At 35.6% G+C, this 15,411-nt stretch overlaps 1 protein-coding gene across 29 annotated transcripts in view; it reads left to right on the forward strand.

Annotated features, from left to right (window-relative positions):
• The window catches only part of rims2b (regulating synaptic membrane exocytosis 2b), a 132,741-nt gene that overhangs the window by 99,913 nt on the left and 17,417 nt on the right, over positions 1 to 15,411 (forward strand). For 18 of the 29 annotated variants that reach the window (XR_012359702.1, XM_073858182.1, XM_073858197.1 and 15 more), the window contains 9 exons: positions 461 to 570; positions 1,452 to 1,484; positions 4,343 to 4,537; positions 5,130 to 5,177; positions 7,019 to 7,054; positions 7,942 to 7,974; positions 9,640 to 9,662; positions 9,885 to 10,024; positions 10,512 to 10,676. Coding sequence is in view for 28 of the 29 variants with exons in the window: in XM_073858182.1 (XP_073714283.1) it covers positions 461 to 570; positions 1,452 to 1,484; positions 4,343 to 4,537; positions 5,130 to 5,177; positions 7,019 to 7,054; positions 7,942 to 7,974; positions 9,640 to 9,662; positions 9,885 to 10,024; positions 10,512 to 10,676 (783 nt within the window). In the remaining variant the exon portion in view is untranslated. The remainder of the gene's footprint in view (positions 1 to 460; positions 571 to 1,451; positions 1,485 to 4,342; positions 4,538 to 5,129; positions 5,178 to 7,018; positions 7,055 to 7,941; positions 7,975 to 9,639; positions 9,663 to 9,884; positions 10,025 to 10,511; positions 10,677 to 15,411) is intronic. The other 11 variants (XM_073858203.1, XM_073858205.1, XM_073858210.1 and 8 more) reach the window with 7 other exon arrangements.

Below are 15,411 nucleotides of genomic sequence, written 5' to 3' on the forward strand. Positions count from 1 at the left end.
AAATTATTAGTCTTAATTATTAGTCTAAAAGGTTTATTGTATGTTATTTTTGGATTTTAATAACCTAGGAAACATTCTTGTCAGGTTACATGAGATTCACCTCCAGATTTTGTAGGTTGCTGTACATAACTGAAAATGTTGATGTACTTTACCTACAGGACATAGCTCACCAAATATTTTTGTTTCCAAGTTTTTTGGTTTTGCCAACTCTTAAAAAAAATGTGCCAAATTCTGACTTATTTTGTACAAAATATGTTTCAATAACATGGTTTTCTGAGCCTTATACATTCTAAAACCTATTATAAAATGCTACGGCAGATATAATTGTAGTTAGTAGGTCTATTTTTACTAGTATTTTCTCACCAGCATGGCCTGCTGTAGTCTTGGCCAGGTTTTTGACTCAACCAATCTTCAGATGTAATGCCTAATCTTCAATACTGACACTCCATGTGTCCCACAGGGCAAACCCACGCACCGGATCAGTCCAAACCAGTCCCACCAGTACGCCCGTGTCGGGTCGGAGAGGTCGGCAGTTACCGCAGATCCCACCGAAGGGTTCCATGGACAGAAGTGAGTAATATAATCTATAGCCTCCTTTAGGGTTTTGTGGCGCTTTGGTGGAAACGTGCCTGAAGACATCAACCTTAATATTCAGCTAGATGGTCATTATTACACCATCCGGACTTACAGTAAAAACAAACGGTGCTAAATTTACTGGCAACATTTTGTTCAAAGTTAAATGAACATTAAACATTTACAAGTCTTTGTCTTTACAGAGTAAAACAAAAAAAACAGCATCAAGCAAAACAGCAGCTGGGTTGCCGGTAATTTACTGTAGATTTAAATTTGTGTTATTTAATGGCAAGAGTTTGTTCAAAGTTAAATAAATTTTAAATATTAACAAGTCTTTATCTTTACAGAATAAAACTATACAATAACAGCCTCATGCAAAGCCTTCTGGGAACCAGAAATCATCATCAACCTTTTTTGTTTTTTGCTTCAGATTTTGTTTCACAGAATGTTTTGCTTGATGCTGTTTTTTTAGTTTTACTCTGTAAAGACAAAGACTTGTAAATGTTAAATGTTCATAAATTTAAATCTACAGTAAATTACCGGCAACCCAGCTGCAATTTCTACTGATTTTTTTTACAGTGTATAGATAGTTCTTCATAGGTGCTTTATAGGTGCTATGTAGAACTGAAGATGGTTCCCCTATGATTATGAGCTTTTAGTGCTATTTAGCACCAATTTTTTTTTAAAAAAAGGAATTTTTTTAGCACCATGTAATCTCCAGCAATTTCTCACCTACAGTATATCTATGGGTTAAATCTTTTGCCAAAACCATAGCATAGCAAAGAGAATAAAATATAAGTATAGTGTAAGTATGCCTGCAGGAAACTTCTGTACTATAACACAACACGGCTTGGTTCTTTTGTCACCCTTTCTCCCAGTAGATGGCGAGGGCATGACTGAGCCTTATGAAGGTCTGTAGCAATGGCTTCTGTGTGTGTAGCCTCATCTCAGTTTGCTTTATTACAGCTTTTGACTAAACATGTTAGCACTGGTCAGTGAACTTTAGCTGTCACCGAATTTGCTTTTGGCTTTTGTTCAGTGCAGTTAACGAAAGCATTAGTTTGTGTTTTTGCCATGTTTGTGCGATACTGTACTGTTAAATTATATACATGTGTGTGTGTGTTGCATAGTCTGTGTGTTTGTGTGTGTCTGGTAGAATTTCTAAAAGTGCTATAAATGCTATCAAACGTATATATACTGTATACCTTATTTAGGGTTAGGGTTATATACCTATTTATATACCTATTTGCTCACTCTGATGTTGTGACAAACCTGTATAAATTTCTTTGTTCTGATGAACACGAAGAAAGATATTTTGATGAATCTTTGTAACCAAACCGATCATGAGCCCTATTGAAAAAAAACAAAACAATACTATTTAACTGAATGGTTTACAAAAATTTCTTCTTACGTGTAGATCAGAGAAAGAAAATGAAGGTTGGTAATAACATGAGATTGAGTAAATTATCACAGAATTTTCATTTTTGGGTGTACTATCCATTTATCAGCTTTTGTGGTAATTATTAGGATACATATTGCTACATTTAGATATTATATAGGAAACATGGAAAACGTGCTGGTCAGTCAAATGCAAATATGATATTTGTTATCAGCAGTGTGTGTTAATTTTGAATTTTTTTGATATATGTTAAATATCATATGGTTTTCAGCATATTTTTAAGAAAATCAACGTGTCACACTTTTAAAGTCATGTTTTTCTTAAATGCTTAAAGTGTGCAAATGCTCATGAAATGCAACATGTTTGACAGGTATGATGATGCTAAATAGCATGTATTTGCATTTGGGGTGACTGTATCTTAGTATGTTTAGTGGACTTGGAAAAGAAGGCGGCTTTTTAGCACTTGCTACTCTTGTAGAGCAGATTAGTTTAGCCTCTTTTTCTCATTTGGTTTTTGCTTATCTCTTCACATCTTGTGGTATACTTTTCTTTTTCTGTCTTTGCTTTTAATTCTGTCTGAATGCGTACAGCAGTGTGAGGGACTTCACAATCCACAGCCCCGCCTCCTACACCTCCCCAAATCACTCAAACAATGTCTGGTAATCCTTGTAAGACATAACTATAGTTATATTATTTAATATATCTTTAGATTTTTAGATTTCACTTTTAGATTTAATTCGAAGTTAAATGGTAACAAAAAGAAAAACATTTACTTACTTAGTGTAGTATGTAGTCTGTTTAGTGATTAGAATCTATTGGTCAATGGCATCATTCTACAAGATTGATTGGAATTTTCACATATGTATCATCACATAATTATTAGTAATGCATCAAAATTACAATTATTGTTAATAATTGTATTATAATAAATTATGATAGCAGTTATACCTAGACTATTTCATGTTTACATTTGAGGAGCTCATTTGCAAAAGCTGCTTAACGTCACTTCTGTCAAAAATAAGATAATTACATGAACCCAATGCTCTCGCATGTTTCATATGTTCATCAAATACCTTTGCTTCAAATACGCTTAATCCGTCAGGCCATTCAGAAATACCAGTTTGTTGGCAAAGTGCATTAAACGCCACAACCTTTTTTTTACAAAGTCCTTTTTTCAATTTGCACCATTAAAATGTATCAAATAAAATTTTGGCTTTATCACAAACAGATAATTGTCTCTGCTTAATTTTTATTTCTGCGTGTTTGGGTTGTTACTTCAGAATTTCAGATTTTGGAACAAACATAAAAAATAAGTTATTAAGATATCCGTTTCCGGGTCTGCGTTTGCAGCTGGATCTGTCCATTATTTGCCAGGGTTGGGTGTAGCCTATTGCCGGCCACGGACCCACAGCGCTATCACGTTATAAAAGTCCTATAGCTAATTTGACCATGTTTATCTCATCTATTTATTACACACTTATTAAATATATTTACAATAATAATACTTTCTGTAATCATTTATCTATACGACCTCAGTTGTCGTTTTGGTTTTTGTAAGTAAATGGCAATGTCATCGGCCTGGCAGTAAATGCAATGCATGCACTCGAGACGTAATGGAAAACTGGTAATCATGTTAGCCCGAGATATTACGATGTAGTTTCTGGAGACTATTTTTAAGGTTTTAATAAATCTGTGCTTTCGTAGCCTAGTGGTAAGAGAGTCGGGCTTGGCGGGCAAGTTGCAACTGAGGTGCCCACGGGCAAGGCATCTTAACCCCAATTTCTCCCCGGGTGCTGTAGGGAGAGCTGCCTGCTGCTCCGGGTGTGTGTGTGTTTACAGCTCACTGGGATGGATCAAATGCAAAGGTCACATTTTGAGTGGGCCTTTGCGTTCCATTCAACCACTTTCACTTTTGTTTTCCTTTTTAATTGACTTTTTCAGGACATGAGCCACAAATGCCTACCCCATTACACCTGCCCTGTTATGTTGGCTAATATACTAGCCATATTAATATCTGAGATATGTACACAGTATCCCAGCTCTTCTACCAACCAACGGATCACACTCGGACTCATTGTACAGACAATTTTGTTAAAGTGCCAAGTTAATGGTGCCATTAAAGTCAAATTACTGAACCTAAACATAAGAGCCTGATAAAAAGTGCACATTTATGAGAAAACGTCAGACGCACTTAAAGGGTTTTGCATCTAAACTCCTCATTTCTTTGCCATGGAAATGTTTTAAGAATTTTTAAAATTCGCACAGTGTTTCTGGTCAATTTTTTATTGGCTGAAATGTCAAGTTCACTGATTTTCTTCTTTTGTTTCTTTTTCATTTCCTCAAACCATGTTGTCTTCATTGATATCAAAGCTCAAATGGGAATGGAGTCTCCTGTCCCTGGTCCTGCCATTGCACATGCCACTGCCCATGCCCCTGTTCCCCCTCCTGCCCCTGCTCCTCCTCTCACACATGCCACTCCCCCTCCTGCTCCTCCCCCTGTTCCAACCCCGCCAACTCCCCCAACAGCATCAGCCCCACCTGCTGGCCAACAGGCTTCTGTGTCAGGTGTGTCAGTATAAATTGGCAGAGCCTAAAGATTTTGGCTGTAGGTCTGAATGGAATAATGCTATACTGCATACTGTGTTCTGCATACTAGTTTTTTAAATTAATTAAAGTAAGTGAAAATATGAAACAGTTAAAATCATTGCACATAATTGTATATCAGTATATTAGGATTGAATTATGTAGGGTGCTTAATTCAGCAAATCAAGTTTTAATCTTAAAAGTAAAAGCAGTTATTTAGCATTTTTAATATGTAGTGTAAAAAATGTTGCCTTTCCAATGAAATCATGAGTAAAACTTATACTACAGTGTATATTGTATACTTTTTATGCATTCAGAAAATTTTAATACTTTTTATGCATTCAGAAAATTTTAATATCGTCCACAGTAGGTCTACAAATAATTTATTTATTTAACTTTAATGGCCAATGCATTTCCGTCTTTTTTATTTTTACTTAAAACAATGTAGGTAGAATCTATTAAACAATAGTCTTTTTTGTGTTTTTAATCCTGTTACAATGGAAAATGCTTGAAATAATATAATAACTTCATTGTTTGCTGGGCTTGTGTGTTTGTGTGCCATTTCTTACTCAAGAACCTGAGGAAAAGCCTGTAGCTACCCCAGCTATGAATGGGAGGAAAGGCAAGTGTGTGACCGTGTGAATGGTTTAGTGTGTTTGTGTTGGAGTGATTTACTGAAGCCTGTCGTTTACATTTGTTGTAACTGGACATTACACAGCTTGTCCAACTGCTATTTCAATGTTAAATTATGGATTATTTTCAACCCAGTGTTGGGTCAAAAAGGGACAAAGCCAACCCGCTGTGTTGTAATTTAACCTATACTGGGTTGTTTTATCCCAATTTTCTGGATTAATGGCTGGGTTTGCTCTTTTTGACCCAACACTATGTTGAAAATAACCCAGCATTTGTTTTTAAAGTGCTGTAATGTCTATCATACACATTAAATGATATGGGTGATATCTGGATAATGATTTGTTGAAATTTGATTAGCAAAAAAGTGAGCACATCTTTTAAGTACTAGGAGATTCAGTATTATTTTGCATTTTCTTAATGGATTTGTGAGTCTGAAAAATAGTAAACAAACTATTTTCATTCACCTGTAGATGGCACAATGACATTGCATGAAAACTAAACATCACAAGAACTAAGATTTAAGCTAAAGTATAATGTTGTTGTTGTTGTTATTCATTTTTATTTTTGAAAATAAAAATTCTTTCATCATTCACTCATCCTACTGTTGTTTTAAACCTGTATGATTTCGTTATTATTGTTTAAAACAAAAGAAGATATTTTGATAAATGATAAGAAGCACAAAGTTGATGGTACCCGGGTGATTCTCACGAAAACTTGGTTTTAAAAATGTCAAGCATGAAAATGTAAAAATTGCTTAAATTTACTTTTTTTCCCACCAGACATTGAAAAACAAAGTCTGGAGTAAATGGGAACATTAATTTAAAAACTTTTACTTATCTTTTAACACTTTTTGTAACATAATTTAAAAAATTAGTCCTAAAAAATCTCATTACCGCAACAGTCAGAAAACATCAACACTGACATATTTTCAAAATGACATGACAAACCTGAAAGAACATAATTTGGAGATTCTGCAATCTGCACATGCATTTAAAATCAAAGTATTATGCTTCTATTAATTAAATTAACATTTAATAAGCATCTGTTGCGGTAATGATAATCAAAATGTTGTGTAAGCATTCTGACAAGACAATATTTCAAATTAACTGTAAAAAAAATGATCTTACCTGGTAGCTGGTCCATGTGCTTGGTCACTCAAAATCAAACTTTATTAAAATTCTGTATGTGTGCTTAAACTGTTCTCAAAAAGTGTTGCAGGCATGGACACATCATTTTCCTAATTTTTCTTCAATATTATACATGAATATTCAGTAAATATTTTTTCTGTCATCTAAAGTAGTCTAGCAAAACATCCATTTATTTTTTTTCTTAATATTTTTGTGTTAATTTGATTAAATTACAACATAACGCATGTTCAAACACAGCCGGACACATTGCGGTAATGAGAATTTCAGCAGAAAATGAGATAAAATTTACAATTATAAATTCTTATGTTGAAATCACACATTGTGCAAGGTAGAACACAGTATTGTGTTAATTCTGATGCTTTTTAATATTACACATTTTAAAGCCAAAATCATTAGTGCCGTGGTGTTTCAATGGTTTCGTGAGAATCACCCACCCATTGACTTTCATAGTAGGAAGAACAACATGGGTATCGAGAGCTGTGTGCTTCCATCATTTGTCGGGGTATCTTCTTTTGTGTTAACCAGAATAAAAAAACTCATACAGTTTTGGAACAACACGAGGGCGAGTAAATTAGTTAATTTTTGGGCAAACTATCCCTTCAAGTAAAATCAATGAGTGCGTGTGATTGTGTGGTTGAGTTAGGTAAGATCATTTACTGTTTCTTCCTGTTTATACATTCAGAAGTGACATGGGAAGACCAGCAGAAGAAAGCCCCTGGTATGGTACAACCATCGGCCCCTAACAGAGTAAACCCTAGTGTGCTTTAGAGGGATCTAGGTTTTAGCCTTTCTGCTGTATAGCTTTTATTTGCTGATCTTGTTGGTGTGAATTGTTGCTTCATGTGTTTTTAAAGATCTTATAGTTCACAAAGTCTCTTTCCTCTTCAACTGAATGAAGGTTCGAGTGGATGTTCAGTTGAACTTCTAGTTGTTCTGTGTTGTTACAATGGCCACATTAGGTATAGATGGAAGGTCACATAAAAGCTGTGAGAAATATATATATTTTTTTTATCACTAATGTACAAATTTACAGCATAGAGCAGATGAGTGTTTGAAGGTAGATAAGCCTAGCTGAGGTGTGCATTGTTTTAGTTTTGCATGTAGTATGTAGTGGGGAAGACAGTATAGATGGTGAGTTTGTGGTGTGTTCGGCTCAGTACTCTTTGCATGGAGTGATTCTTATCTCTGCTCCCAAGGACCCACAACATTGTGTATTTGGTAACTCTCAGTTACAGCAGAAAATTATCCAAAACCTCAGTAAGCTAAGAACATTATGTGAGCCTCCAGATTCAAAAAGTGCATGAATAAAAAATACTGTGAGCCAGGCAGATTTGTGTAATCAATACAGGTACCAAGAAATGTACTTCTTTTGGTTTATTCAGGATTTCATGTGGAAGGATACAAAATGTGCAGTGTTGTGGGTTCCCAGAATTAGGAACCACTGATTGAAATCTTCATAATTTTTTTTACATGTACTGAATTCATGTTTGTTTTTTCTGAGTTTCTTAGTCTAAAGATCATCTATAGTTCTTGTTTGCTTGTTTGTGTGGTGTTTCTCCAACATAACATTATGTGTCATGTGTCTTTGTTCTCTCAACACATCAGCAGTAGAGACAGTATCAGAGAATGAAGATGCAGGTATTGTATGCAAACTGACTGTAACATCCTTCAACAGAACCTATAGAGATCTGTGTGCGTGTTTCCATCCAAAGTTGCGTATTAAACTTATGCGCATAATTGGAATATCACATTAAACATTTGCGAATAAAGCCCCATGAGGTGGGGACGATAGTAAAAACGATAAATGATACTCATTTGAAAATGTAAAAATCCAGAAAGTATTCTCTGAGGGTTAGGTTTGGGGATAAACTACACAGTTTGTACAGTATAAAAGACACTATGCCTTTGGAAAGTTCTCATTAAACATGGTGTGTGTGTACCTGGTAATTATCACGTTGTGGGGACCAATTTTCCCCACAAAGATAGGAATACCAGTATTTTTGTGACCTCCTGGGGACATTTTGACGTCCCCATGAGGAAACAAGCTTATAAATCAAACAGAATGATGTTTCTTGAAAATGTGAAGTAGCAGAAAGGTCTCTGTGATGGTTGGGGTTAGGGAATGGGGTAGGTTAGGGGAATAGAATATACAGTTTGTACGGTATAAAATGCATTACGTCTATGCAATGTCCCCACAAAGCATGGAAACCAGAATGTGTGTGTGTGTGTGTGTGCGTGTGACAGAGAGAGAGAGAGAGGGAGAGAGAGATTGTCCTTACTTACACAGGCCAAATAAAAAAACTGATGGCACAGTAAGGGCATTTCAGGTGGTCCTCGTTGGTTAAAAATTCAGTGGGTCAGTGAAGGGGGTAGAAAATATCATCAGGCTTCTATTAATGGAAGTCCATGAGAGGTCCTCACTATTTTGTTGTGTAAAGCAAACATTGCTTTGTTATTTGATTTAGCAATATTGTGTAAAGCTACTTTATTTATTGTATCAGTATTGACATTGAATGTTCCTGGAATTTTAAAAGTTGTCTGTAATTGTGAAAATGTTTTATATGGCAAATGTTCTTAGCGATCTTAATTTAGTTATTGCAATGTTTAAAAAAACAGATGTTAGTGTTAAAAAAGAAGTTACCATTTTCACTATATGTGAATTGACTATATTTCTGTATATGCACTCCAATCACATTTTGTTTTCATTTTTTGTTTGGGGATTATTTTTGTCTTTTACCACGGGGCTATTAAATGCTTTTTTTCTGATTGGTTGAGAAAAGTTCCACTTGTATGCATTATTTTTCAATAAACGCACACCTGACCTGTCAAATGTCTTTGAATAACCGGGGTATAAGCAGAATAATTTACTTTAAATTATTTGAAAATAATGCACTCTCCGCTTCGCATCATGATGCGTTACCACCTCGTGTGTGCATTATTTTTGAATAATTCAACAGCCCGTCATCAATTGTTCCTTACTGATAAGTTAAAAATTAACTTACAAATAATAATAATTTGTAATAAATTATAGTTAATAATATGTAATGTTTTATCATGAGAAATAAATTGAGAATTTTACCATTTAAAAAAATACAAAATGATGATGATAGAGCTACTACTGTTACTGCTATTCTGTGCCACAATGTTTGTGTCACGTAGTCCGCAGCAGAGTCTGGTGTTTGTAGCTATGAAATTCTTTATATCTATGTTTGCATTAATACGAGATATTTACAAAATAAAGTACTTTGGTTTTGAGTGCTTGGTTTCACTTCATCTAAACCCAAGTTTTGTTCTTCTTCACAGGCATTTTAAAGGATCCATCAAGGGTATGTTTCCTTTACTAGTGTTTTTGTCTGTCTTTGCCCTGCTGCTTTTTGCAGTAGAGAAACTGTAGAAATTGTAACATCCTATAATAATATATTAAATAATAGTAATAATAATACCAATAATCTTTTATCTAATTGGGAAAATGTATCAGGTTTATATTAGAGCTATGTGACAGTTTGTGCAACATAATGTTAAAGTCATAATCTGTATTGTTTTTGCAGCGAGGAACGGACAATCTATCCATGAGATCATCGGACAGCGATGTAAGCGACGTGTCCGCTATGTCGAGTGCGTCTCGGCTTAGCGGCACGAGTTACATGTCTGTCCAGTCAGAAAGAGCTCGGGCCAATCGCAAGATCAGGTATTACATCATACTTACAGTCATGGGCAAACACTCTGGACACACTGAAGTTCTCACTAAAGATTAGTTGAGGTTTGCAAAGTGCAACTTCTAACTAACCCCTGAACTTTAATGTGACCAGAGTGCATTTACCATTGGCTGAGGTCACCACTCATGCTTACTGGTGGTAACTAGTACTATAAATTTAGTTCAGCACATACATGTAGTATTATATACATTACAGTAAACATGAAAAGAATGAATATAATTTCTTATTTTTTACTAACACTTTAAGGTGAAGTATACAGTACAGTTTCACCAATAAACAAAAGAAATATAGAAGAATTCTAGAAGAATTTAACATTCTCATTCTTGAATCGTTTTCACCTACATCCACATTTTCATACTGTAAAGGGTTTATTTTATTATCATCGTCTGCATGCCTCTTCTGTGTTTTTTCTGACACGCATGCTTCCTGTAATGATGTCATGGATGGTTTGTGTGTTAGCCGCACAGAGGCACTTCACAGTCAGGGAGAAGAGGGCACTGTGGTGGGGGACGAGCAGGTGGAAGCAGCGTCAGGAAGTGCTCAGGGGGCAGGGCAGGATGGGGAGGTGGGAGGGGCTACTAATAACTCAGAGCCGGAGGAGGAACAAGAGCAGGAACCTGAGAGGTCAGCATCTCCTAAACCTAGCTAGTGTCCTTCAGTTAGTGTGACTTTTTTAGTGATTGCAGGATTTTAGTTATTAAAGGATTATTAGGAACACCATACTAATACTGTGTTTGACCCCCTTTCGTCATCAGAACTGCCTTAATGTTACGTGGCATTGATTCAACAAGGTGCTGAAAGCATTCTTTAGACATGTTGGCCCATATTGATAGGATAGCATCTTGCAGTTGATGGAGATTTGTGGGATGCACATCCAGGGCATGAAGCTCCCGTTTCACCACATCCCAAAGATGCTCTATTGGGTTGAGATCTGGTGCCTGTGGGGGCCATTTTAGTAGTAAACTCATTGTCATGTTCAAGAAACCAATTTTAAATGATTCGAGCTTTGTGACATGGTGCATTATCCTGCTGGTAGTAGCCATCAGAGGATGGGTACATGGTGGTCATAAAGGGATGGAAATGGTCAGAAACAATGCTCAGGTAGGCCGTGGCATTTAAACGATGCCCAATTGGCACTAAGGGGCCTAAAGTGTGCTAAGAAAACATCCCACACACCATTACACCATTGCATTAATGAGAAATTGAACAGGTGTTCCTAATAATCCTTTAGGTGAGTGTATTTTTTTCCTGACAATTTTTAACCAAGATAAGATACACAGACTTGATGCCAGTAGTAAATAGTCTGGCTGTGTGAAATCGTTTCAGTGTTTACATACAATAATAGTATAAAAACACACTGCGCGTCTATGGTAAGCACATTTTGTGACATAAGCCCTGTGTGTTGTGCAAATACGTGTTTATGTATGCACATCAAAAATTCCTTGTGTGTCTTAATTATGTTCGTTAGTGCTGGATGGCACGCTTTCTCCACCTCCTTCCTACCCTATAGATCCTCATCCTTTTCCCAAAGAGTCTGTCTCTTACATAATATCCCTTTCATCTTTACAACCATCAGGAGTGTCTCATGAACAGCTGCTGTCTCTATTCCAGTTAATGTGAAAACCAGCAAAACAAGCATGCAGGTCTCTCAGTTTCACATTTTCCATACCATTTGTGGAGTCATTAAATTGGAGTTTTGTAATCTTTAAATACAGTACAGTGGAATTAATAGAATTTTGATAGAAACCTTATCTTTTGCCAATAAGCAACAGTAATTCTTACATAACTTTTAATATTCTGAGAGTTTATACTCTTATGCTGATGTTGAATGCCAAAGACAACATTTTTATTTGTTAAGGCATATAAAAGCACCAAGACTGAGCTTAAAAATGTTTTATTTCTGGTATATATTTTTTTATTTCTAGTTTATTCATGTTAGTTAATGAGGAGTCTCTTTCACGGATTCAAATGCTGATGTTAGCATCATCTTGGGTTTCCACAGAAACGCTTAGAAAATAAAAGAGAAGTGGAGGTGGCTCATCAAAGAACAAATTACCCATAGTCCATCTTTGTACGCAGGGCAAGATAGATACAGTAGATGAATGAATCAACCTGTCCACCCACTGTTTCCGTTTGCTATGACCTATAAGGCAAAACTTAGCCCTTGAAGGGACACTGTACTTTTTTTGGGGGTATGCTAGTTTTCCAGTTCCCCTAGAGTTAAACATTTAAATTATATAGCCGATCTCTGGGTCTGGCGGTGCCTCTTTTGGCGTGGCTTGGCACAATCCATTGAATCTGATTGGACCATTAGCATCGCGCTCAAAAAATAACCAAACCGAAAATAGTCCCCTTGGTACCTTTCAATAGCTGGTGACCAGAGGTGGAAAGTAACGAATTACATTTACTCACGTTACTGTAATTGAGTAGTTTTTTTGTGTATTTTTACTTTTTTGAGTAGTTTTTAAAATCTGTACTTTTACTTTTACTTAAGTATGTTTTATTTAAAGTATTGTACTTCGCTACATTTTAAATCATATCCGTTACTGAGTAAAAAAATATTTTAAAAAGCAAGGTGATAAAGACGCGCAACGGATGTAAATGGGCGGGGCCCGGGGGAACGCGCAAAAAGAACCATGGAGACGGACGAGACAGGCGCGCGCTAATGCAGACCCGTCTCAGTTCAAATCTTATGAAAGAAACCCCTGGTCATATTTAAGCGACCACTTTCCACTGACGCGAAGCGAGTGTTTCTTTCATATGAAAGGTAGGATTCATGCTCTCGAGTACGAAATTGCACGACGCGTTTTTAATACCATGCGCATTATCCTCCGCAGTCTAGCAGCTTCGCGTCAAGTCAAACACAACTTCAAAACGTCCTCGAGAATGCGCAGGTCATTTCATTAGACATTGCAGAGAGAGAGAGAGAGAGCGAGAGAGAGAGAAGAATGAAGGTCATCAGGTACCCAGGTCAGGGAAGTAAGAAGATAATAAACGTGTCAAATGTATATAGACATGGCACTCATCTCATTATATGCTCATTTAAACTATATATAGTTTAATAAAATAATGTATGTTACCAGCAATACATCAATTACAACCTTACTATAGTGATTGTATTTACAAGCTGCTGACCACCTTCAAAAGTGCATAACTCACATGTAAAAATCATTAAACAAGTCCATAAATGTTTCTTACTTTAAAAAAGCTTTTTATTTTATTAACTTTTTGTTATTGCACTTTAATTGTAAAGATGTTCCTACAATTAAAAACAACTAGTTTGAGATGTATATTCCCTTGTCGTTTTTTAACTATACTAGAATCCTCCACCTCTTCCCGCTGTAAAAAAAGTAACTTTTACTCTGAGTAAAGTTAAAATGACTTACTTTTACTTGAGTAGATTTTTAGATAAGTAACTTTACTTTTACTTAAGTAAAATATTATTAAAGTAACTTTACTTTTACTTGAGTACAATATTTTAGTACTTTTTCCACCTCTGCTGGGGACTATTTTCGGGCACTGCATAATATCATTGCTCCTGCTGCACCCATGGTACGGAGCAAAGTCCTTGATTATTATTGCCTAGAAAATCGCAACTTTTAATTTTCTGTCGGTCTTAGTACACAATGTAACTACAGAAGAGTCAAGTTTTAAATGGGTAAAATATCAAAACTCTTTGGTTATTTTTTAGCGCTATGCTAATGGTCTAATATGATTCAATGGATTATGCTAAGCTATGCTAAAAAGTAGTACCGCCAGACCTGGAGATCGGCTGAATTGATTGTTTAACTTTAGGGGAGCTGGAAGGTGGGCCTATTTTCAAAAGAAAGTGGAGTGTCCCTTTAAAGGGTTAGTTCACTCCAGAGTAAAAAAACAACAACTTTATTCCACTTTATTCCCTTTATTTTTTCCTTCTGTAAACTGACAAGTACCGCCACATTGGTCCGAGTATGATTGTGCCATAAACACAATACAGTAGGTGTAAATTAGTGAGTTGCGGTTTTATTGCAAAACAGCAGAAGACGTATTCCAGCAGCGGACCAAAGCACTTAATGACCCCTCTAGGCTTTAAAGAGCACCTATTTCGTTGCTAAAAAACAACGTTATTTTGTATACTTGGCATAATTTAATGTGTTGTTTATGGTTAAAAAGGAGTTATCTTACAGACTGTGAGTCCAAGCGTGAGGAATTATGATAATGTCTGTCTTGTGTCTACATCACCAATCCCAGAAAGTAAACTGTTGCCTACAATCTATGTCTTTGTTGTAGTCCAAGAAAAGAGATTTATGTTGGAGATGATAACTCGCGTCATCGTTTACTTTGGGATTTGTACCTTTTGCATATCGTTAACATGTACTAATACACACTTACACACCAAAGGAAATGTAAAATCGTGAATCGGATAATACGTGCTCTTTAACAAATCTAGTTAAATGATTTCAACTTTTTTATAAGTTATGTCAACTATACACTAGTCAAAAAGGTTGACTTGGATAACCAAATTGATTAAACGTGCAGCCAGCACTGCAGCCATTTTTTTTTACAGTGCATAGTGCTTGACGCTGGAGCTGACATTCACGTGTGTCGTTTTTCTGAAGTAACAAGTAAAGTAACGCATTACTTTTTAAATGTACACATTAATATTTGAGTTACTTTTAATCAATTAATTTGATTTAAAAAAAAATTATGTACTGAATTAAATGAAACGTAGTCACATTATAGACGCTATGCTATTTACTCACCCTCATGCAATTCCAGGTTTGTGTGGATGACATATAGAAATCAAAATCAGTCTGTCAAGATTTTTGCCCTATAAAGATTTAAGCATTCAGTTCAAAGGTGAGGGTTGAAGATGCAGTTGCTATAAAAACTATTACTATATCATTAGTTGCTATAGGTTCATCCTCTTTATTATAACTGTAGAAAAGAACTGCATGTCAGTAAAATACTGTTTTCATATGAAGCCATCCTTTCTTAAGTTATCAGGATAATAAACCTCAGTTTTATAACTCAGTGGTTCCCAAACTTTTTCAGCGTGCGGCCCCCCTTGTGTACGGTGCATTCCTTCGTGGCCCCCCAAAGAAAATTTGTGACAAAAAACTGTTCTAAAACTCAACATTTTAATAAAAAAAAAAAACATTAAATTATACAAAAAAGTAGTACTTTTTGGTTAGTAGCCTTGTTTTTTTTAGCTTTAATTACACAGAATTCATGATAAATTAATGCATTTCATAAAGTGCCCCGGCCCCCAGTTTGAAAACCACTGTTATAACTCACCATCTCATTATTTTCTGCTGGTTATGACACCTAAATAGATATTATATAAGCTTTCTTCGAAATGTCTCGTCTGATAAATAAT

Source organism: Misgurnus anguillicaudatus, chromosome 20 (genome assembly GCF_027580225.2).
Source record: "Misgurnus anguillicaudatus chromosome 20, ASM2758022v2, whole genome shotgun sequence".
NCBI classification, from domain to species: domain Eukaryota; kingdom Metazoa; phylum Chordata; class Actinopteri; order Cypriniformes; family Cobitidae; genus Misgurnus; species Misgurnus anguillicaudatus.